General features: G+C 42.1%; 3 protein-coding genes and 1 long non-coding RNA gene across 14 annotated transcripts in view; 2 read left to right on the top strand and 2 right to left on the bottom strand.

The window, feature by feature from the left end:
* LOC144068700 (uncharacterized) overlaps positions 1-24,484 on the bottom strand; it is a 79,970-nt gene that overhangs the window by 29,127 nt on the left and 26,359 nt on the right. The gene's annotated exons all lie outside the window — the stretch shown is intronic.
* The window catches only part of LOC144068703 (uncharacterized), an 80,279-nt gene that overhangs the window by 30,984 nt on the left and 24,811 nt on the right, over positions 1-24,484 (top strand). The gene's annotated exons all lie outside the window — the stretch shown is intronic.
* The window catches only part of LOC144068690 (amphoterin-induced protein 2-like), a 48,440-nt gene that overhangs the window by 7,777 nt on the left and 16,179 nt on the right, over positions 1-24,484 (top strand). Inside the window, exons 4-5 of the mRNA XM_077593385.1 lie at positions 8,571-8,659; positions 16,871-16,986. The gene's annotated coding sequence lies outside the window, so the exon portion shown is untranslated. The remainder of the gene's footprint in view (positions 1-8,570; positions 8,660-16,870; positions 16,987-24,484) is intronic.
* Positions 232-24,042, bottom strand: slc38a4 (solute carrier family 38 member 4). Of its 2 annotated transcripts, none has more exons than XM_077593382.1 (16): positions 23,887-24,042; positions 15,535-15,739; positions 15,013-15,109; positions 14,811-14,926; positions 14,657-14,730; positions 14,487-14,579; positions 14,328-14,409; positions 14,170-14,252; positions 13,433-13,491; positions 12,697-12,948; positions 11,280-11,359; positions 11,087-11,187; positions 9,991-10,115; positions 3,374-3,518; positions 2,229-2,326; positions 232-2,132 (listed from the first exon to the last, which is right to left on the bottom strand). In XM_077593382.1, exons 2-16 carry the CDS (start codon positions 15,645-15,647, stop codon positions 2,028-2,030), a joined length of 1,623 nt encoding a protein of 540 aa, XP_077449508.1. In that variant the 5' UTR covers positions 15,648-15,739; positions 23,887-24,042; the 3' UTR covers positions 232-2,027. The 2 variants fall into 2 exon arrangements, with proteins under 2 accessions (XP_077449508.1, XP_077449507.1); XM_077593381.1 differs by lacking the exon at positions 23,887-24,042 and adding an exon at positions 17,964-18,412.

The raw sequence follows: 24,484 nt of genomic DNA, 5'->3' as shown, positions 1-24,484 counted from the left end.
AATGTAAATTAGGAAATTGCAACCATCAACCAGGCCATCCTTTTATGCTGCGTTCATGAGTTTTAAAGGCCTTTGGAAAGCTTTCCAAGGTTCAAGTAATACCTCCCAAATGTTGGCAGCAGTTGACGCACAGTGAAATCAGAGCATTGATTGTCCTGGTAGAACCTTTTCCGCCTTGGTATCGCTCACCGCTAGACTCTTCTTCAACCGATAAACTACTACACAACGGCGTCACGCTCAGTGAAAACCAATTCTAATCATTGAACGTTAACAACTTAAACAACATTTCTACAATATACAAGAAAAGGGGGGTGGGACTACTGTCATACAGCATAAAAAGGAGTCTAACGTATGTTATACACATTTGTTTCAACTAAAACAAACATTGGATTGCAGAAGATATTCTCAAAATGCACTTGCAGACTGGCAGTGTACAATAAAATAAAGATTATTTACAGAACATATACAATTGTCCAAAAAGACCTTGTGTTATCCCCCAAAAAAGAAACATGCATATAAACACTATTTCACTTGAAATATCGATTTACTTCACGTATTTAGATCCAAAAGGGATCTGTAAAGGTGGTCTACTTTGGCGGCACGCGACACGGAGAAGAGAATTCCATTTTTTGGAATTCTTCCGCTACCATTGACGACGATCCATGTCCAAGGCATTTGAAAGTAACTGATCGGACATCTAGAGCTGAGAATGCCAGTCAATTTGTTAAAGGCACTAGTAAATAAATAGCCCATTTACCGTTGGAAAAGGCACAAATTCAAAGGATGAGCCACGTTAAAAAAGTTCAATGTGCAGATTACTGTATTTTAAGAACAAGGAATCACACTTTTTTCGTCTTTTGCCTGTTGTTTAGATGTTATGTTTGTTAGTCACCATTTTAAAAAAAAAGCATTTTTGGTTTCTGTTGAATTTAAACTGTACGCCAGTGCAGTACAGACGCTCCCCTACTTACGAACATTCGAGTTGCGAACAACGGTACATACGAACATGTCTGCAAATTACGATCGCTCGGAACGTAACTCGTTCGTTAGTAGGGGAGCGTCTGTATATTATTTTCCCTCTTCGTTTGGTAGATTTTGGCTAGTTGTGCAACCTGTCGTCCCCCCAAAAAATAAAAAATAGGGCAATCCCGCGAAGGCACGAGTATATTTGAATTTTTCTCAATCCGTCAAATGCTAGCGATGAAGCTTTCCAACACATTCAACCTGCTTGACCTTTCTTTTCCCCAACACTCATTTACTGTAATTCAAAGAGTGACTCCTCCCTAATATGGCACTATAATATGGACTTTGACTAATCCCACAAATTGAGCCTTTGCCTACTGCATCTTGACCAAAAAATGTCTACAAAAATAACACGCTTTTTTGATTTTAGTTGACGTCAAGTGGCCGAAGCAGACTCCCCTATTATGTACAACATGACCCTATTCAGTAGATTTTTTTTTTTTTATATACATAAAGAGTTCAAATCTGTGACTATAATACTGGAAGCATCTCCAATGCTTTGCGTAGTCAGAGATCCGGCTTCAGGCTCGGTTGGCTGGAGAGAGTTAAACTAGCCCACTACTAGCGTTATTGTTACGGTGCGTGCAGACTTTGGCGAGCCTATTTTCTCCATCGTTCACATTTGAAGAGAGCAGCAAAAGACATCGGCGTACGCGTGTTAGTCGTACGCCACCAGGTGATGCCAAGAAGTGCTCCGTGTTCTTCGGGAGGGCCCGTGTTACATTCAAGTTCGCGGGCGGGATTCATTCGTTCGGGCTCAGAAATAACGGCAACAACGGCAACAATGGCAACCGCCAAGCGTCGTAGCGTCTGCTCGCCTCCCGGAACTGTTCTTACGACAAAATACGGCAAAAAACCCAACTGAAACGTCCGAAGAGAGCATCTTGATATGTCCGGCTATTGTAGTAAATGTGTCAAAGGAGGGACTGAGCCGTCAAAAAAAAAAAAGCCAGCCCACCCTCCTCCGATGTTGCTCCGGGGAGGTCGGCGGTCAAAGGCTGCGTTTAGTGCCCCCCGCTGGAACCGGGTGGATTGTGGATCCAGTCCAGGACGATGAGGGACAGGCTGCCAGTCATGAAGACGATTCCCACGACCAGGAAGACGGCCGCCTGGGGAAGCGAGACCGATAGAAAATAAGCCGGGGAAGCACGGCGGGTGGGATTCTGGGGATATGAGACGATATCTTGACATGCGTGGGAACTCACCCCGATCTTCTGAGGCGAACGGAGAGGTACCGACTTCACCAAGCGGAGGTAGAAGGCCGCGGGGAGGATAAAAATCAGCATCGTGGCTGCCGAGGAACCTGAGCCACAAAAAAAGATCACATTCTCATTCCGGGCCAAAAAATGGCAATCTACGAAATGTACTTCTAATGGCCAGCTATGAAGTACTTCCTTCCATGTGAGCTCAAGTTAAAAGGAGTTTATCTAGTATTTAATATAGCCACCATTGGCAGAACTCCAGTGCCTAACCTTCATATGCAAATTCGGCATTTTAAAGTTGCATCATATCACAAAGGAAAAGTTCCAACCAAAAACCTGGCAAGTGTCATTTACCCAAAATTGAGCAACGCCAACTCATCGTGCCACGTATGGTAAAAAACAGTGGTGTGCGGTCAGGGCCCTCAAGGCCTTCTCTGCTGGCCTAAGAAATATCTGAATCATATATTATATTTTGTCCATCAATACTTATTAAATAATTCCAAATTGTCTGTTAGCTTCCTTCCCCCTGGTTGCACTGCTTCCAGATGTGTGTTTTCATATTGAAGCATTTAACCAATCACATTTCAGCCATTATTTGTTGCCAGGGTCAGAAATCTGCCTCAAGGCCTTCACAATCAGTTCTGCAGGCTCTGCTGCATTAAACAAGCGTCGATAAGACTGTTGCTTTAACCAATCAGATTTCGAGTTGGCAACACCGCAATGCCTTCTCGCAGGCGTAGGGATACATCATCGCTTTCCCCAATAATGATTGGCTAGTGATAGAGTGGACTAGCCAGAGCTAGCAAGCTGTATCTGTAGCGAGCTGCACAAGCAAATATATTGTTGTGTTGATTTCAATTGTATGAGGTTATTATTGATTATTTTAATGTGTCGCAACTGTAGATGCAGTAGAGGTTTTATAGCCATAAAATAGTTTTTGCTGAAGGCGTCACCAGAAAATGCACGGACCGCCACTGGTAAATACAAAATGCATTTCAACTTTTACAAAGTTGAAAAGTTAACATTTTTGTGCCCAAGTTTCAAGAATCCCTCAAATCCTTTAAGATCACACTTTACGGAACTAAAAGGACCCGTGAGCCCCAAATTGTTCAAAAACCCTCAATGTTTTATTTGGCTTTTCAACTCACCGATGAAGCCGAAGATGTCTCGGATGGTCGGGACGAAGATGACAAGCATGTTGTTGAAGAACAAGATGCAAGCTGCGATTAGCATGTGGCGAGGCCAACTGAACTCTCGGCCGCTGAACAGCAGAGTTGTGATGGACGAACGGATCTGGACGGGGGTGGGTGAAGAAGAACAAGTTCACAAAATGAGACCATTTTCAAAATGTCAAAATAACAATAGTAAAATGGAGAATAACAAGTTAATTAGGCATCTGTTAACATAACATAAAGTCATCCATCCTTTTTTGGAGCCTATCCCAGTGGACTTCAGGCGAAAGGCTTACTACACCCTTGACTGGTCGCCAGTCGGCAGTATGTTAAATAAACGTGAGCAACATTTCTCAAATATCTTTAGTCTAAAAAGGTAACAGGCTGGCATTGGTCAGAAAGAGAGAAATATATATATATATATATATATATATATATATATATATATATATATATATGTATGTATGTATGTACGTATATATATGTATGTATGTATGTACGTATATATATATATATATATATATATATATATATATATATATATATATATATGTATATGTATATGTGTATGTATGCACGTACGCACGCACGCACGCATACACATACACATACACGTACATGTACATAATAATAATAATCGGACATAGGCCCTGTCGTCATCATCAACAACAAAAAGCCTACTTGTCATCACACCCAGAAACTGTGTGTGACGAAATTGGTGAAATATATAGATATACATGTATATGTATATATACATATATGTATATATATGTATATGTATATATACATATATGTATATATACACACATATATATATATATATATATATATATATATATATATATATATATATATATATATATATATATATATATATATATATATATATATATATATATATATATATATATATATATATATATATATATATATATATATATATATATATATATATATATATATATATAGTGAGACTTGTAGTCCAAAAAATACGGTAACTAGAATTGCCAATTTTTGTGAAAACACTCAAGCCTTGGCAGACGAACGAACGTAAGAATTTTGGTCACATCGGAATAGCTTGTTTTTATGCCTCGTTGGCTGCGAAAACTGGTCGTCACGGTGTGTGCAGAACAAAGCACCTGTTGTTTAGACTTTCCATTTATCAGAATTTGGTTTGACTACAACTAGTTGTTTGCCGTTATCTTTGACCACCAACAACAACAATCCTCCGCCCCATTCCCACACTCGGCGTTGACTGCACTCTACCAAATGTGTGTACATTGGCACCAAGTGAAAAAGCCAAAAGCCAGAGCATTTGAAGGGAAAAAGCCATCCCGCAAATCCCCGCTAAGATGTCGGCCGGCGCCGCTCCGGGCACTAGTAGGGGAAAGGTCGCCGCCATCGAGTACGTAGAGCCAGAGAGAGTTCAGAAGACAGGGCGTCCGTTCAAAAAGGTAAAAGGGGGATTATCTGGCAGCATGCAAGGCAGGAATGACATTGCATCAGCCACAATTTAAGAGGAAGGCAGGAAGTGGGGGAGGTGTGTCAGTCAGAGTTGACAGTTGATTGTTTATTTTTAGTGGCCTAACTTCCTTATTCTTTCATGCTCTATCTTAGCCACGTTGGCCAAAGTACATGTCTTCTTCACGTACCGTATTTTCACGGCTATACGGCGCATCGTATAGTCACGAGTGCTATTTCTGTATTTTAAACACACAAAGGACGCACCGTTTTTTAAGACGCATATATATTATATATTATTTATGAATATCGAACCGCAATAGCGCTGGCCATGGGAAGCAGCCCCAGACTCTATTTCCAGTTTCCGGTGCGCAGTGACTGCTGGGATATATAGTTCTTTTGTCAATACACCCAGGATGACGGCGAACACACTAATTTGGTGCTACATGCACCAAATGCACGCTACACCCACACGCTAAAAACACGTTTTTAAAAAGGCAACGGAAGTATTTTACACACACAAAGGACGCACCGTTTTTATAGACGCAGCCAGGCATGCCAAAACATACACCAGCTTAAACATATACGCTACACCCACACGCTAAAACACGTTTTTATAAGGCAACGGAAGCAAAACTGAGTTCGGTTGTACTTTATTTAGACATTTTACAATGTACTCACGTCATCATTTCATTTCCGTGACTTGGTCGCAAATCAAAATATATATATAATTCGCAGTCTAGCTTTGAATGCTCTTTTGATGCCAACATCTAGCGGGAGGATTTCTTTTGTAAATACAGCCGAAATGACGGCGAGCACCATATTAGTGTGCTCGCCGTCATACTGGGTGTATTGACAAAAGAACTACATATCCCAGCAGTCACTGCACAGTACTTTTTCTACGGGAAAATAGTAGAGTCGGGGGCTGCTTGCCATAGTTGTCCTATCCACTGATTTATTTGATTTTATCGTGATAACAATTTTAGTATTGGTCCATCTATAAAGCGCACTGGATTATAAGGCGCCTTGTCTATTTTGGAGAAAATGTAAGACTTTTATGTGCGCCTTATAGTCGTGAAAATACGGTAGTCTATGTCCATAAGTTTTATTCCTACGCTCGGGGAGAGAAATACATCCCCACGCCGCTTTAACCAGGTGACATTCATTGAGATGAGAATTGCCGGGCCGGCGGCCAAAAGAGAGTCACCGCCATGATGATTTAACCGCAAACTCTACAACCTCGCACCCCTCTTTTCCGCCTGTCCCGCCAGCTGTTACATAATTAAGTTGGGAAACCTCGAACCGGGACGGGGCATTTCTCTCGGGGGCTCCAAAGAATTCGGCACCCAACTGTCACCTGGTGCGAAGCCTTTGGAGTGTGGCGTGTGATATTTGCAGACTTTTGACTTCTGATATTTACCTGTCAGACACCCCGCCCTCTCACACGCTGAGAATGTGGAGGAACTTGTGAGAAATCCAGAATGGACCAGTCACAACTTGACTACGCCGGAGTGGAGAATGTCTTTTATATTTGCAAATCTCATCTTTACTAGACTGACGATTACGGCTTCCGCAAACGATTATTGTGATCCTTAAAGAATGACCGAATACTCAAAAGAACTTTGATTGCAATTATTTTGCGTTATGGCGTTTCGTCTTTGTCAGCCTGCAGTCTAATTTATGCGCATACAAGCCGTACCCTCGATTCAGTCGTCATTTTTTTTTGTTACAAATACAGACGCTCCCCTACTTACGAACATTCGAGTTACGAACAACGGTACATACGAACATGTCTGCAAATTGCGTTTATGTCGAAAAATGTTCGTAAGTTTGATTTTGTATTGCGCGCCTTTTTCCAAGTAGTGCTTCTTTCCGCCGCTAATACCGACGACGCCTGGCGCTGTGATAGCTCACCTCACCTAGCATCCACCTTCCTCTGCCCAGTTCGTTGCAATGCGGAAGTGCGTGAACGTATCTCCAGTGCGCAAAGAACCTTTTTCATTTGTATCATTAAATATCTCGTGCATCCATTATTGAATATTGTTGGTGAAAAGCGAAAGGCTTCTATTGAGGGAGGTGCAAGGAAGAGGCAAGCCATTTCATTTGAAACGAGTGCCAATAATAACGAAGCTTGATGCGCGTCAGAAAGTGGTGAGCGTTGCACGGGAATACAACTTGAATCGTTCGACTGTCAGTACCATTTATAAACATAAAGATGGAGCAGCAGGACCCAAATATTGAACGTAGCACAAAGTTTGCAAATCAATTGAATGATGCCATACAGTGCTACCGCATCATTTATGATGAAAAAAAGAAAACTGCAATCGTCATTAGATAGCTTCTTTCGGCCAGTTTCTAGTAAATCTCTCTCTAATGTATGTATACAGTACTGTATGTATTCTCTCCATTTTATTAAATGTTTTTTTCAGTACAAACCAATGCGTGTTACTTATACAAGCCTTAAACATACAAATGCACTTATATAAACCTTCAATATACTTCTATAGGCCTTAAACATAAATGATAATACAAAATATAGCACTGAATCAACTTACAAACAAATTCAACTTATGAACAATCGCTCGGAACCTAACTCTAACTCGTTCGTAAGTAGGGGAGTGTCTGTATGCGAGAAAATATGGTAAGTTGCCCGTCCAGGACAGCTTGCGACAATTATCAATTGGATTGTACGTCCATGGCATGCAGCAGTGATTGAAATGAAGAGCCTGAGATCTGGGACATGTGTACCTCGGTCTAAAGCCCCTTTTCTAATACATGGAATCCCACAAAGCCCCGTGTGAGCCAATCTTGGTTTTGTGTCTACGCTCACGTGACCGCACGCATTCTTGGCGCTCTCGCGTGTATACAACTTCTCGGCGGGGGCCGAAGACAGACGGCCCCAGACAAAGCTAATGTTAATCTCTCGCCGAAGGTCGGCGAGAAATAAAGGTCAGGGAGAATTCAAGGCCAGATTCGCAAATGTCAGGTAGAAACTTGGCAGGCGTTTCACCTGGAAACCAGGTTGTCATTAATCCATATTAATTTGGAATAAAAGCATGGGTGCAATACTTTGTGTTTTGTCAACTAGTTTGTCAATACCCTCACTCTTGATGGCAATAACTGACGAATGCAAAGCAAGTTTTCACTCACTCCAGCAGCATTTATGTGAGTATTAACCTGCCAAATAGTATGTTCTTTTCGCTGGTGTCTAGCAATTTGGACATACAGTGGTACCTCGATGTCACTCTCTCCCCTGTCGGCGAAATCCACCCAATTTTAGTTCTATTAAACACATTTTATTACTATTAAACCACTAGTTATGTGTTACTTTGTTAATAGATGGCAAATTAGAAGAAATAAAACATTTTTTCCAATCCAATATCCTGTTTTTGGTGTTTCTTCAGAGGGCTGGAACGAATTAATTTGTTTTTTAGTTCATTTCAATGGGAAACGTTCGCTCGAGTTACGAAAAGCTCGACATACGATCTCAGTCCCGGAACGGATTAAGATCGTATGTCGAGGTACAAACTGCAGTATGTTTTTATCGCTGGTGTGTAGCAATTTGGACATATAGTCCTTTTTTAAAAATCACTTTTAATCACAAGTTTTGTTTGCAAATTTAAATGATTCCGAAGAGCACAGAGTGATTGAGTGTTACCACCGTCTTGTTTTTTAATTTTTTTTTAAAACATTATTTCCCTTTTTTCTTTAGGCATCTACATGAGGCTTCTAAAACAACTCCAGTTGTGACACGTGCTTCTGTACCAGCGCCCCCGATTGGCTTCGAAAGCGGCGGTCAAGGTGAGGGTTTTTCCACTGCCTGCTACGATTCAGTAAACTTCCATTGCGGAGAGTCGTGTGTGTGTCTGTGTGTGTATATGTGTGTGTGTGTGTGTGTGTGGTGGGTTGTTCTCCCTCGCTGGGACAGTTGAATCCACAGTGTCATACAAGGAGTGCGGGAATGTGCTTTAGTTAATGCGTGAAAGTGATCAATCACCCGATTACAATGTCAATAGAGGCTTAACCTATGACTCATTCACTCTAAATGTGAAATCGGTGCGTGACGCGTTTCCATAACAAAGCCTAATCGACTGAATCTTGCTTGCGCTTCTTCCGTAATGACAACAAGACTGCTGCTTCCACCTCGTGGCTGATTCTTGTTTCTACATGTCTACAAGAAGAAGTTGCCTTGAGACCAAAGCTAAAAAAAGGCCCTGACACTTCCTTTTGGTCATCAGCCAAGTGTGTCCTTCTTGTGTCAGATTAAGGCCATGCTAAATTTAGTTCTGGACCATATTTGGGAAGGAACTATGTGAATGAATGTAACAGGGTTTTTTTTTTATTGGTATCACAATCCCAGGTTTATCAGATACTGTAGCCAGGCATACCAGTGCTGATGGTAGGAATGTTGGGAATTGCGCTCCCTGTCTGTGTGTTGTCACTTTTCAGTTATGAATGATTAACCAGGTCCAGATTTTGATTACACACAAAAAAATGATGACGTTTTTGTCTGATAGGAGTGACCGAGACGATCCAGACAATTATTGATTTAAAAAGAGGAAAATCAGGACATTTAATATACATCTATACTCTTCATTTTAATTTGATCCTAAAACAGAAAGTCGGCACGCATGATTTATTTTCCCGGGCCACACAAAATGATGCGGCGGGCCAGATTTGGCCCCTGGGCTTCCACTTTGACACATCGGGCTTACACAATTAGAAATGATCATATAAATTGACAGGTATGCAATTCATACATAAAAATAACGGCCAATTTAGGTTGTTGAACTTTGGGTAAGTTGGCATTTCCTTAGGAAATGTTTCTGCCATTGGCTGGATAGGCTCCAGCACCCCTGTGACACTATTAAGGATAAAGTGGAAACTGAATAACTGACTGAATGTTTCTATATATTTAGTTTGCTGCAAAAATGAAAAAAAAAACTATATTTAAGCTCATGTTACACAGACTTTTACTACACCAAAACTTTCAAGGAACAAAAGCCCTGTATTCGTTTTGGATGTGTATTTAGTTTCCCGTTCCCACTTTCCCCCGCTTTTCCAAATACTGCTAGTAAAACACATCCATCACAATTGTCAGTTATAATATGTTAAACATATGTGATACTTACCGGAAAGAGGACAATGGGAACAGTCAACGTGACGGCCGTGAGCACCGCCAAGCGCACCATCAGTAGCAGGGTGTCAAACTTGTAAACCTTAGTGAAGGTGTGAAGTAGCTCGGCCTCCACGTTTTCTGTTCAGCAACGGAGAGAGCCAATTGTCAATACAGAGGACATTCTACACGCTAACAAACTCATCTCGGTCATCGTGACATGACATTGGATCTTAGCGCGCCAGTCCACGTACATGCAGGTGCTAGCGTGGACTGGAAATAAACCATCGTTTGCCGGCCAACCGCGTCAAGTTAGTATTATTAGAAGCAGTTTGACATTCAGGAAGTGTCACTGGCGCTGCTGATACCTTTTATCTCGGGTTTTGGTTGCTTAATGGACAATGTTAAGGCAGGATGTAATGTTTGGGTCTACCGTATTTTTCAGACTATAAGTCGCACTGGCTAAAAAAAATGCACAATGAAGGTATAAAATAATATATAACATACCTGTCGACCTCTGCCGATAACTGCCCTTATAAATGATTATTGATTCCCCTTACAAACCCCCCAAAAACCTTACAAACACCGTACGACTGTACGGTGTTTGTAAGGTTTTTGGGGGGTTTGTAAGGGGAATCAATAATCATTTATAAGGGCAGTTATCGGAAGAGGTTGACAGGTATGGAAGTGTGAGTGTATAAGAGTTTGTATGTACATGCGTTTTCCCTTTAAGAAGCGACATCCGTCCGTCAGGGTCTTAACAAGTTCTCCAACAAAAAAACAATAAAAGTCCGAGAAATTTGGAGCTTTTCTTTAGCCTAACAATTAATAGGGCATTAAGTATGACTAAAGAGTAATTTGCAGTTTGTATTTAGGGAATTTGAGCAACGATTTAAATGGTAATTATCAATAACCTTCCGGGCGACCAAAAGACCGTGTGCCAGAGAACCCTCGTGGAGTTCAGTTTAAGAATAAAATAAGAATGTGTGAAGAATTTCACCCATAAGTCGCAGCCTGAAACTGATTATCAAGATGTCAGTGTCATGTCTAAACAATACGAAGTGACAATGATAATTGGTCTTCAGAATTACAATGCCAAAATGATGAGTTACCATAAAAAGTGAGGTATCCAAATAGTGCCGACATCATATACATGATGAGCATTGCCAAGATGGACAAGTTGGAGACGTTTTGCATCTTCTTTCTGCTGCGACTGAAAAAATAGCAGAACCCGTTTGATAATTCATGCTCCAAATGTGTATAGATTGTGCTCTTTGCAAAACCCCCCCAAAAAAGTACACTCACTCTTTTAGCTCACTGTAGATGGGCAGTACCTCAGGGTGGCACACAAAGGCAAAGGCCAGGATGGGGACAGTGTAGGCGGTCTGGAAAATGAGTACTATTTTAAAAAACTCAAGGCTCTGGCATCATGGCAGAAATATTACAAATGTATTCAGGACGCTAATCCCACATAAATACAGAAGTCGAGGCACACCCTTCAAGTCCACCTTAACCAAACATTCTAGAGGATCATGAATGACTTTTCATTTGCCTCGTTTCAATCACGCCCAGTATTGAGTTGGATTTATTTCATAAGGGACAGCATATATTGCTGAACATATCTATATTCATGTTAATGAACATATACCGTATTTTCACGACTATAAGGCGCACATAAAAGTCTTAATTTTTCTCCAAAATAGACAGGGCGCCTTATAATCCAGTGCGCTTTATATATGGACTAATACTAAAATTGTTATCACGATAAAATAAAATGAATCAGTCAATAGGGTACACCGACTCTACTATTTTCCTGTAGACAAAGTATTGCGCAGTGACTGCTGGGATATGTAGTAGTTCTTTTGTCAATACACCCAATGGATTGTGGCCTGTATACATCAACATCAATACAACTTGACGAAGCATGGAAAGCACCGTTGGAAAAGTGACGCTAGCTACTAGATAGCTACTATTTGCGAATGGATTGTGGCCGCCTGGACGAACGTATAAAACTCAGCGTTTTCGATGACTCATTTGGACAATTGTTCAATTGGGACACAGAAAATGAGGACTTTGATGGATTTGTGGGTGATGATGACGTGAGTAAGTTGTAAAATGGCTAAATAAAGTACAACCGAACTCAGTTTTGCGTCCGTTGCCTTTTTAAAAACGTGTTTTTAGCGTGTGGGTGTAGCGTGCAAGAACTATAAATCCGGTAGCCAGCGCTATTGCGGTTAGATATTCATATATAATATATAATATATATGCGTCTAAAAAAACGGTGCGTCCTTTGTGTGTTTAAAATACAGAAATAGCACTCGTTACTGACACTGCGGCTAAAAATACGATGCGCCATATAGTCGTGAAAATACGGTAAACATGTAAATATGTAAGATTGTAGCCAAGGGCCAATTTCCATCTTTAGTCCCTTGTGTAGGTTGAAGCTAAACGATGACACATGAGTAGCACAGTTTTAGACAGCGTTGTGATGGCAATTTTTTTGGGTCTAACAGCCAAGCTTTAAGATGATTGGCCAAGAAGTTCAGAAACGGGAATTGATGTATGCTTATTGGTATTGAGTTCCAGGTATGAAGAGAGAAGGTACTTTGGCTAATTTAGCAACTACACAGTCACCTCTAGAGCCAGCCCTTGTTGTTGTGTTGGATTTTTTTGGTACAAAATCTTTTATTTAATGTTTTATCAGTCGTTCTTTTAGTTTTACCTGAGAGTTGAAGATAAAGTATTTTGGTGTGCACACGTCCTCGTCATGTTGCGGCTCGACGTGGACGCCGGCGTGGGTGGGGTGGCTTTCCGTGACCGCCGGCGACACGTCCGCCCGGGAGAAGTCCATTTGCGTGGAACGATTGTGGAACACGTACACGCCCGCCATTTGTGAGGAGTTCATGCTGAGGTTGGCTGACGGATGGTCCAGGAATGGGAGGGGGCACGGTAGTTGGGTTTTTTTGTAGATCACCTGGGAATGAAAAGAATGGAGCAGTCAAACAAAACGTCAAAACGCTTCTTTCATTTCCATCTGTTAAACTGGTTTCTATTTTTCAGTGTGAATCCCAATTTGTTTCCTCAACCTGGCGCTTTCAAAAGCGGTGTTTGTCGACTTTTTAGATCCGGTGTCTCAAACCGATTCCGCAAAGGGCAGCAGTGGGTCCTGGTTTTTGTTTCAACTGATCCACTGTCGACATTTTAACCAATCAGGGTCTTCTAAAATAAGTAGCACCCGGCTGAATCAACTGATTACACTGGCAAAAGGTGTCCGCTTGTTGGGTTGGAATGAAAACCTGCACCTGCTTGCGGCCCTTTTTAGGACCGGTTTGAGACCCCTGTTTTAGATCGAATGGAAGTGTGGGAAAAAAAAAACAGAAAAGTTATAGATTGGATGTTGTGATCTTTTCCATGTAGGAAACTTAGTGACAGCCGAGATTTGACCAAATGAAACTTACCACTCCCAAGAAGAACACCATGCAGGAAAGCGAAAAACCACTCGTGTAGCCCAGGTAGCCTGCAATGAAAAGAACATGATTGATTTGTAGACAGCATCCCTGTCAACCTCTGCCGATAACTGCCCTTATAAATGATTATGATTCCCCTTACAAACCCCCCAAAAACCTTACGAACACCGTACGAGGCGTACGGTGTTCGTAAGGTTTTTGGGGGGTTTGTAAGGGGAATCATAATCATTTATAAGGGCAGTTATCGGCAGAGGTTGACAGGGATGTAATAGGCATAAAAAAGACAGCATATGGACGCTATATTTTGAATGGCTATAAGCAGAAATTCATCTGAATGTCTCTTCCAGGATATAGGTCTCAAATGTAGGTCAAATATCCCGAAATAGTTTGATAAAATCTGAAGGGGGAGTTCAATTGACAAGTGTGTCTGTAATGCCGACAGATATACATCTTCCAGCTACCTTAATTCCGTTTTATGGGAGCTAAGCCATTTGAACGCTGGGCCTCGGCCATGAAATTCCCGGCGAGTGATCGTGCTGACTAAAGGGCTTAATGATACTTTGCTCGAAATGGCGTTCGCCAGCGATGACTGGCGTTTAATTCCTTTTGGCCGAGCGCAGACAGCTGCGAGGATGCGACATGGATCCTTCCACTTACGACTGCGAGGTCATAACTTAACAGCTTGTAAAGCTGTCCATGACTCTTGTCATTTTTGTGTGCATCCTTACCCAGATTTTTAAGCAGAGACAAGGGGAAAATAATTCCCACCGATACAAAGATCACCAGGTAGTTCCCATTCAGGTACCATTCACTGCAGTGCCAAAAAAAACACGTTAAAATCCAAAGATATTCCGCTCACATTTGCAAAATAATATCACGTACTCACCCGGAACTTTCTTCCAAACCCAAGAATGCTCGAATAACTTCTGGCAGTTCGTATTTGACAATGAAGAGGTAGCTTGACATGGCTGCAAAATGACATGAGATTTTATTCAATTGACGCCACATTATCTGGCTGTTTGTATCATCTAAACTTGCACCGTACCTCCAATATTTTGCATGATAATAGATCCAAATGCGGCTATTTTTCCAGGCCATCCAAATGCCCTTTCTCCCAGCTTTTCGTAGATCAGGGAGCCTATCAAAATCACAATCCCGTCTTTAAACCGGCGGACATTGACGGCGAATCTTTTGTCTGAAAAATTGAATACCAACCTCCTTCTTTAGCTGTCATCAGAAGCAGATGCACGGAATACAAAGACAGGACGGCAACGGCGATGAGTAGGAGTCTGCGGTAGAAATTTCGGCTTATTGTCAATGTTATCGGTAGTTGCTGAGTTTTCAGTGAATCGGTGGAGGCGATACTGACGTAAACAGTACAATGCCAGTGTTGGCCATGGCGTAGGACAGGCCTAGGATGCCGCTGCCCATAATGGCGTTGCTCAAGTTGAAGACCGACATTCCAAAGGATGTATGGCCCGGATGCTGTTTGGAGTTTGGATTTTCCAAAAAAGACAGTCAGTAGAAACCAAGCATGTTTTTCTCCGACTTTTATCTATAGCTCTTCTTACGTATTCTTCGTGGTATTCTTCATATTTCTTCTTCTTCATCATCCCATTGGTCAGAAACTTCTGGCTCTCCCCATCATCCAGGTCATCCAGGAACTGACTGCCAAAGCAAAGAGAGAAATTTGGACTTTTGTCCGCGATTCTATTCCACTTTTAGTCATTTACGCAGTGGCGGGCCGTCAGGGCCTTCAAGGCCTTCTCTGCTGGCCTAAGTAATATCTGAATCATATATTATATTTTGTCCATCAATACTTTATTATTCCAAATGGTCTGTTAGCTTCCTTTCATTGCTTTTCCCCCTGGTTGCACTGATTCCAGATGTGTGTTTTCATATTGAAGCATTTAACCAATCACATTTCAGCTATTATTTGTTGCCAGGATCAGAAATCTGCCTCAAAGCTGTAGCTGCTGTAGAGGTTTTATAGCCATAAAATAGTTTTTGAGGGTTGGATTGATTCTGATAGCAGAAGGCGCGACCTCAAAATGCACGGAGCGCCACTGCATTTACGTGCTAGCAGAACAGACCTGTTGATAGTGGCCTTTTCAGAATCGATGGTCTCGGCGAAACGGTCATCCAAGCTGTCCGCGCTGTCATCGTCGGCCTCCGTGGACACTTTCCTCAGCTCCATCCGATCCATTGCGATTCGGGATGGGATGTGTTTCTAGACGCTTACTTTCAAGGTCACCAAATGGCTTGATCCTCCAATGTGTTTTCCTCCGCACTTTGATCCTAAATAGAAGCGAAAAAGACATCAGAACTGCTGACCTGAGGCCTGTTTGGACTCCAATGCATCTCCAATGACTCTGAACCATTTCCTGGAACTGTGTGTTCTGTTACCTAACTTGAGAAAAACATGGAGCGCCTCTTATGTACTGCTCCGTATTACAAATTTCCAATCGAGAGCATACAAGTACTAAATTAATTGAAATGGATTTGTGTTATTGTTATAAAACACGACAAAGTTTACATCGACAAATTCTGAAACGAGGTCAAGAATGCAAAGGGTTCAACAGACAACAAGAGACTCCCTTGTTGATTTCCACCTACAGGGAGGAGGCCTGCTTCAAATTTTCCACTATCGCATCATTATTACGTAATACGGCGAGATTCGGTCAAAGTCGAATTGCGGAGTCACTTTCTCACAGAGCGTTCTTAGTAATGACTGAACATGGAACGTTGTAGTAGTGTCCAGCCTGTTCGGGTCAAAGACGTCCGACCCAAACTCTGCCAGCAATCAATGGATCGTCCTCACTTGCTTCATGACATCCAACGTTGTCAATTGAAAAGAGATCCAAAATAAGATCCCACATTCTCGTTGAGTGACTCCGCAATAACAAAAAAAAGGTGCTGACCAAACATCTTTGCTTCAATACATGCAGGTAACGTTTACAGTAAATAGTCCATCATGAATTGACGTCAGCAGCGTGAAAAACAAAATAGTCCACCTGACTCCGATGTATGCCTGAGCCGCACAACGCGCATGCGCGGGCAAAAAGAGGGCTTTCTGGGTAGTGAAGTATACTCGTGCACACAACCCCAATAGCCAATGGCGGCACCCTTTCTCAGAATAAAACTTTATTACCCACAATCAATACGTGGGTAAGCTCAGCTGTTGCATTTCATGTTATTCCTTCCTTAGCCTGTTAGCTCCCGCGATCGCTCATTCAAGACTACTTCTCGTTGGCAAGTGGTTTCTCTTGTATAAGCCGCCTCCTGATTCACTATTTTCACCCCCATATTCGTGTTTTTAATAGGGAGTACAAATGTCTTACTTTGTAGGTAATAACTTAAGAAAAATAATTGCACGTGGTATTTCGGAGATACTGTATTAATCATCTGCCCAATTGCACATTCCTAAAGGTTGTTGCCTGCACGTGGACGAATTCAAAAAGGTCATGTGAGCAGTACAACCAGGAAGTGTGTCCGGAAAGGTCTCCTTTGTCAACGGCGCCCTGAGCGAGTAATGGCAGGCTCAAGTGAGTGAGATTTTCCACGTTTTATAACCAAAAACAGTTTATTTTGTCACACAAATTTCACTCATAGACGTCAAAATAAATGTTGTTTAGCATTTTATCTGTTTATCCTTTCTCTATTTTGAAATCAATGACCGTATGCAGTTTGGTGCATGTCAAGTCTAATTTGTGCGCATATAAGCCGTACCCTCGATTTAGTCATCAATTTCTGGAGCGACAAATCGGGGGGTATATGCGAGAAAATACGGTAATTACGGCTATCAAGAGTATCGCCGACAAGCAAGTCCGCCTAATCTCAATCGTGTTGACTTTTCTTTGCCAAGAGGATGAACCTGTTTGACTGGGTTAACCTCACTCGGACTTCAATCCTCGCCATCTCCAAATGGTTTATAAAATATACACAGTCTTTTGCTGGAGCCAGTACTAAAACGTACCCGGTTGCAAACGCTGTAACTAATTATTGACACTGCATTTTAACACGTTTTGAGCGGCCACATCTGGAATCCACATGAAAACCACGTGCATCCAGCCACAGAGGATCCAAGGGAAACCCACACTCTCGTAAATGTGTCCAAGAAACATAAGCTGTCACTTTCCTTGTATTCTGGAATGTGTCCACTCTAGTTTTCAGCGACTGTCTTTTAAGCTAAATGACCTCGATTTTTTTTTTCTTGCAGAAGAGTTATAAATAACTTCTGAGCCTTAATAAATCGACGATTCTGTTGGTTAAAAAAAAAATCATCAAGTCATCGTGTCGCGTTGCAAGAAAATGAAGTCGTTCTGCCTCTGGTTTCCTTCCTAGAAGAACTTTTGACCGTTTTCCTCCGCCCTCTCAAAGTCTTGCATCAGCCAAGTAGGCTGCAAAATGTTTTCAGTAAGATTGCAGAAAGTGCACCACAGCCACGTCTGTTTTTTTCAGCGTGTATTCCGAAATTTCACTGCACAAAATGTCTAAGCTATTTAAAAATAGTCATACTCACTCCAGATTCCCAGAGAAAAAAAAAATACCGATCGCTCCGTTTATCTCCTCCAAAATAGGATTCAGTAGTCAGACGTTGACTGTGAAGTAAAGCCTCTGGTGGCTGTGGCTATTTTGTAAATCAGGTGAGAAGGGCCACTTTTAAAAGGGGGAAGGGAGGACCTGCTTCACCCAATCAGGACAAGGCTTGCCTTTCGACCATGCATAAGAACCCCCACCCCTTTTCTAATGCGCACGCTCTGCCTCCATGGAAAACGAATAAAACATCAATATGGCAACTATTTTTTTTGGGCCTACACGCTAAAACATCCTCTCAGGCGAGTGAGCTCGGTCATGTTTGCCAACTGAGAAGTTCTGATTTTCCACCACAAATGAGTTGAATTCGCCATCGCGCTGCTCGTCAGTTATGGTCGCTACAATATTATACGTGGTAGGATGTGCCCCCGCGCCACCAATCAGAGCGCGGCGTCGTGGGATGTCGCCGTGCCCAAGGTCGTGTCCGTGTCAGGGATGAGGCGTTATCTGGTTGTTAAACAGAGAGCATACAGAAGGGGTCACCGATTCAGATGGGGTCTGTTTTCAACGTCTCTCTCTCTCAAAACACTAGAATAAAATAACCGGGCTGGTTATCAGATTTCTGGGCAGCTCTGCCGATCACGTACAGTGGTACCTCGACCTACGATCAGCTCTACCTACGACATGCTCGAGGTATGATGAAAATTTCCATCGAATAATTCGCCCTAGATACCATCAAAATTTCGAGATGCGACCAAGACAGGTGTTTATCATTGTGGCGCACTGGCGCACTGTCTTTTTTTGCCGCATCTCTTTCGTGTATAACAGATATCTACGAGCACCGAACGATTTATTCAGACGAGTTTTGACCAGGAAACGCACAACGCGCATGCGCGGGGGGCAAAAAGAGGGCTTTCTGGGTAATGAAGTATACTCGTGCACGTCCGCTCAAGTTACGAAAAGCTCGACATACGATCTCATTCCCGGAACGGATTAAGATCGTATCTGGAGGTACCACTGTATTGCAGGATGGCGACATGCAAAACCGACCAGAGGACCGACCGTATTTGGTGACCCCTGACCTAGAGACTCCGCTTGAGTACATTAGAAAAATTCTTACTTGTCCATCTGAGGAAAAACGGCATAATGAAGCTCCTAGAAGCTCATTAAAATGACACGCTGCAGTAATTCACACTAAACGTCAGGACACCAACATTCCTTAGATAATGTCAACAAATGCTCAGCCAATCAACCGTCAGCAAAAAACTGCCATACTGGGGGAGAGCCACGAGAGGGCTCGGGGGATGGACCGTAAAATGCCATAAAATGTAAAACACTGACTGACAATAAAAGCGTCTGTGAATGCTTTACGCCCAAACGGAAAAAAACAACAACAACACAACAAAAAAACAGGCGAGCAAAAAGGACATCTCAGTCCCCACTCCATCACCTGTGTTGACACACCCCTGTTATGAAACGCTGTATTGCTAAATATATATTGACACACCGCCATGGAATTTACCACCATTGAAGAGTTCAGTGTAAATAAGAAAGGCAGTCTTTGAAGGAGACACCTCCATTTTTTTTCTTTCCATTTGGAGTGTCTATGTGGAAATAGTATTCATAATCTCAACCATTTTTGCACTTGTTTGACCGATGGATGAATGAAGTTTAGGAAAGGAACTATCACAATGGCCACACCCCTTATTTTTAGAGGCCAAGTCAGGCTGCGGTTAGCTCCGAACTGTCAATTAGTGGCTCAATCTGAGAAATACATGATTTATGATTGCCTAACAAAGAGAACTTGATCTTGGGAATAATTCTTCAGTAAACTGTTAAAATCCTTGAGAGCTCTCTCGAAGACTTGAGAGTGGCGACAGGGCCTCCAAGTATTTCACAGGTCTCAGACAAAAGTGTATTTTGGGCTGCCATGTTCTTTGAATATCCTTGCCAGTAGACTGCTGCTATTTGCTATGACATAACTGCTTGATATGATATCAGAGAGAAAAGTGTTAGGATGCACGACAACATTTCTTGTGGATTTGGATTGTGTGAAAAATATATTATATTTGGGATAAGTGGATTCATTGACTGGATCAATTGATTACACTGTGTTTAACTCTTTTCCTGGTGTGGAATACAAAGGTGGCCTCAGTTTTTGATTAGATTTGGATTTGGACTTAGATTTGGATTTGGATTTAGACTTGGATTTGGATTTGGATTTGGATTTGGACTTAGATTTGGACTTGGATTTGGATTTGGATTTGGACTTAGACATGGATTTGGATTTGGATTTGGATTTGGACTTAGACTTAGACTTAGACTTGGATTTGGATTTGGACTTAGACTTGGATTTGGATTTGGATTTGGATTTGGATTTGGATTTGGATTTGGATTTGGATTTGGATTTGGATTTGGATTTGGATTTGGATTTGGATTTGGATTTGGATTTGGATTTGGATTTGGATTTGGATTTGGATTTGGATTTGGATTTGGATTTGGATTTAGACTTAGACTTAGACTTAGACTTAGACTTAGACTTAGACTTAGACTTAGACTTAGACTTGGATTTGGATTTGGATTTGGATTTGGATTTGGATTTAGATTTAGACTTGGATTTGGATTTAGACTTGGATTTGGACTTGGACTTGGACTTGGACTTGGATTTGGATTTGGATTTGGATTTGGATTTGGATTTGGATTTGGACTTGGACTTGGACTTGGACTTGGACTTGGACTTGGACTTGGACTTGGACTTGGACTTGGACTTGGACTTGGACTTGGACTTGGACTTGGACTTGGACTTGGACTTGGACTTGGACTTGGACTTGGATTTAGATTTAGACTTGGATTTGGATTTAGACTTCGACTTAGACTTACACTTAGACTTAGATTTGGACTTAGACTTAGATTTAGATTAAACAAATGAACAAGGAAATGTGGGTCTTAATTGACTGCAAGGTGGATACTGACTGACAAATAGAAAAATTGGTGACATTTTTTTAGCTCATTTTGACAGCTTTTATTAAAACCAAAATGTAAGATCTCGACGTGGCCACTTGGGAGGAATCTATCATGGATATGAAAAGATCCACCCCAACTCTTACGTCACGGGAATGCACGTGTTTTGAACGCATCCGTGACAAAGTCAACAGCAAAACATATAGACAAAAGGCATTTGATGACCGTCACCTAAACTTGGCCTTTTGTACGAGCGCTTACTTGACGTGTCCTTACTTTGTTTGTCTTATCTATTTGCTTGCACTGATCTGCAAACTTTGGCGTGACGACAGTAACTTTTTAGTTGTTTTTTTAAAATCAACTTTGAATGTTCAGTCTCCGAGATGCTGACGTTACCCGAATGATTTATTTTACAAACTGTAATAGCCCACAATGTCAAATTTTCCAATTCTAACACGCTAAACGCTCCGCAAGAACAGTTTTCCATGTTTTTTTTTCTTTCTTTCTTTTTTTTAATAGTAACAACGCCCTATCTTCTTCGACCATAACTTGTTTATTGTTGATCGGAATAATATCATTTGGGAATTGCCAGGTCTGCTTACGTAACTGACGGTCAAGCCTACCTACGCATGAATGCTATTATTTATGGTGGCAGCTGACTTCTTCGCTTTACAGCGTGATGAGCAGGCAGCAGTCCAATTCTGTTTTTCTTGGCCTGTCAAGTGGTCTGAAGAATGACTCCAAATGCTTTTTCCATTCATTTAGCTGAAGCCTTTTAGAAAAAGGCATAAGCGGAGTGATGGGAAAGCAAACAAGACTTCTATTTGGGATTTAGCTTCCCAGATTCTGCATTCCTGTTTGTGCGATATTGCTTAATTGCGACACGTGTCAATGGTCCAAGCAGCTGTGTGGGCAAACATCCCACCGTGTTTACAAGATCTCAAATGAGACAGCGAGCTCCCGCCGTTGACCCCTGATCTCGGACGAGCCAGCGGCGAGCAAATAGAGGAAAGTCAATTTCCCCGCCGCCACTAAAACTATCTTGGACGGATCTTGGCATTCACCTGACGAACAATCGCTCGGAACGTAACTCGTTCGTAAGTAGGGGAGCGTCTGTATTGAATAACGGCAATTATCAGGATTAATATTTGCGTAACATTGTCATCTTTTGGATGGAGGTGTGTGTGTGTGTGTGTATGTCTGTATGTGCGTGTTTTCCTTGTGTGTGCTGTCTGGATGATGTGTGCGTGTCGTCTCTTGTGTCCCTCCTGGTTTCCCTTCCTCTCGTAACCAACTGCTCATATTTTGTAATCAGCCCTTATCCGTGAGTTTAAACGCGTGTGTTTGGTGACGTCTTTTCTTGGTCTGTGTGCGTTTTCCTTGTGTGTGCTGTCTGGATGATGTGTGCGTGTCGTCTCTTGTGTCCCTCCTGGTTTCCCTTCTTCTCGCAACCAACTGCGCGTATTTTGTAATCAGCCATTATCCGTGTGTTTAAACGCGTGTGTTTGGTGACGTCTTTTCTTCGTCTTTTTGCGTCTCCTCCCAGTTTAGTTCCCATTTTGGTCCCCTTGTTTATTGTTTTTGGATAAGTATTATGTCAACATTCTACGGTAGGCTGGTTCACGGTGTTTTACCCTCTCCTGGTGCCTGTAGTTAGCTGAGATAGGATCCAGCACCCCCCTGCAACGATTGTGAAGATGAGCGGTTCAGAAAATGAATGCATAACATAAAAGAAGCTTCAACCCAAGGCCATGAAGCATTTGATTATATAATTCTGCGGCCTGGTATCACAATGGATCGATTTCTCCTCACTGCTAAGAGACAAAAGTCCATTTCTGTCCACTTTTTGCATGTGCTCTTCCACGTTTTTTTTTTGGGGGGGGGGGGGGGGGCGCCACGAGACGGGACGGGACAGTCTGACTACAGCTGCTAGTTGTATAAGACATTTATGCCGTAAAGCAGGTCAAGGGGCAATACTGTATATGTATGCATGGTCGCCGTGTATTTATAGTCTTAGGAGAGGCGACGGCAGGTCCAAAATACCCACCGTGTCCTTTACATTCTTCATACTGAATCTGGTCTTTGTGTGGTCGAGGTGCATTGCTTCATACGGGTTGGCTTGATACCAGAGTAAACATGGCTCCAGAATTGTGTTGATAAGTAACACAATGGAAGTCTATGGAAAATTTCGGCTAAAAGTATACAATGACTTGCTAAGAGATGACTTTTGGATCATGTTTTACAACATTTCTGCACAATATTGAAGACCAAGACGACAATAACACTTGGAAGTGACGCTTGAAAGTATGCATTTTCCAAACAAACGTCCAAACGGTGGGGGTGATTGAGCACAAAAACGCTAAAAGGTCCAGTTTCAAAAGATAGCCGCGGTTGCAATCATCATCATTATTAGCCGTTCCATTCCAACCTTGCTCAATGTGCTCATGTTGTCGCCATTATTTGGCGACACAAGCGTGTTCGGTGGTGTGGCAGCACGCCACGTGAGCCCCCCCGGAGGAAAGCCTTTTTGTTTTTGTCCCACAAAGAGCGTAAAATTGAACCCCAACGATAGTCGGCACCAAATAATAAAACCCTTGCTATTGCACGCGGATGTCGGGGTCCACGCAAAATACTTCAACGAGGAGAAAGAGGGGTTTATATGTGGAAATTGCTTCTATTATGACGCCCCCTTAGACGCTTTAACGTGCGGCGACTCCCTCGAAAGAAACAATGACCCTCTCCCACCCAAACAAGACATGTTAACTCATTTTAAACATGCCATGTCTGAATTTCCACACATTCAAGCAAAAAAAAGGGAGAAAAAAAATGACATTCCAGACAATTTAGACTTGACGATTTGGACTCATTATGAAGTGAAGGCGCAAAAGTGCATGTGGAGGAAAAGTGAAATGGAATACAAACATTAAAAAGAGTTTAAAAGAGATTACCTAGTTTGAGTGGAAAGCAGTCGCAAGTAGCAGCAAGAACAGGAGGAGGAGGACTAGTGGAAATAAGAGATGGAGACCCTTCCCATTTAACAAGCAAGGAGTCTGAGTGGAAATTTCCATGTGCCATGTGATGACGGCAGCTAGTGAAGCGTCATGTTACATTGCTGGCTGGCTGGTTAGTGGGTGGAGAGGGGGGGTCACTATTCTGACACCCCAACATTGTGGGAGGGCCACAATCAGCAACCCCCCCACCCCCAGTGTCATAAAGAGTTCCTAATCTTTGCTTTAGGTTTCTGTAATGCAAAAACGGGAAGATGAAGAATCCAAGAGAAGGCTTGGAGTTCATCTCCTTTGTTTACATAAAGTTAAGGAAGTAGCATGACAAAATGTTGGGGGTTCTCCACCAAAAGCACACAAAGGAACTCATCTTGTGGCTTCTTTTTTGGAGATTGTGGTTCCTTTGGAACACTTAATTGTTGAAGTCCATAGAGAAAAGTAGTAGTAGTAGCCGCATCTCTTTCGTGTATAACAGATATCTACGAGCACTGAACGATTTATTCAGACGAGTTTTGACCAGGAAACGCACAACGGGGCAAAA

Source organism: Stigmatopora argus, chromosome 23 (genome assembly GCF_051989625.1).
Source record: "Stigmatopora argus isolate UIUO_Sarg chromosome 23, RoL_Sarg_1.0, whole genome shotgun sequence".
Lineage (NCBI taxonomy): Eukaryota > Metazoa > Chordata > Actinopteri > Syngnathiformes > Syngnathidae > Stigmatopora > Stigmatopora argus.
This window is presented reverse-complemented; position numbering and strand designations above follow the sequence as displayed.

Bases quoted from the DNA above. Each gene is read 5' to 3' on its own strand.
- slc38a4 (XM_077593382.1), bottom strand. From the start codon at position 15,647: ATGGATCGGATGGAGCTGAGGAAAGTGTCCACGGAGGCCGACGATGAC. The intron at 13,492-14,169 runs GTAAGGATGCAC...TTTTCATTGCAG, and splicing joins GTCTCTGCTTAAAAATCTGG to GCTACCTGGGCTACACGAGT. The intron at 3,519-9,990 runs GTAAGTATCACA...ACCCCCGTCCAG, and splicing joins TTCCCATTGTCCTCTTTCCG to ATCCGTTCGTCCATCACAAC.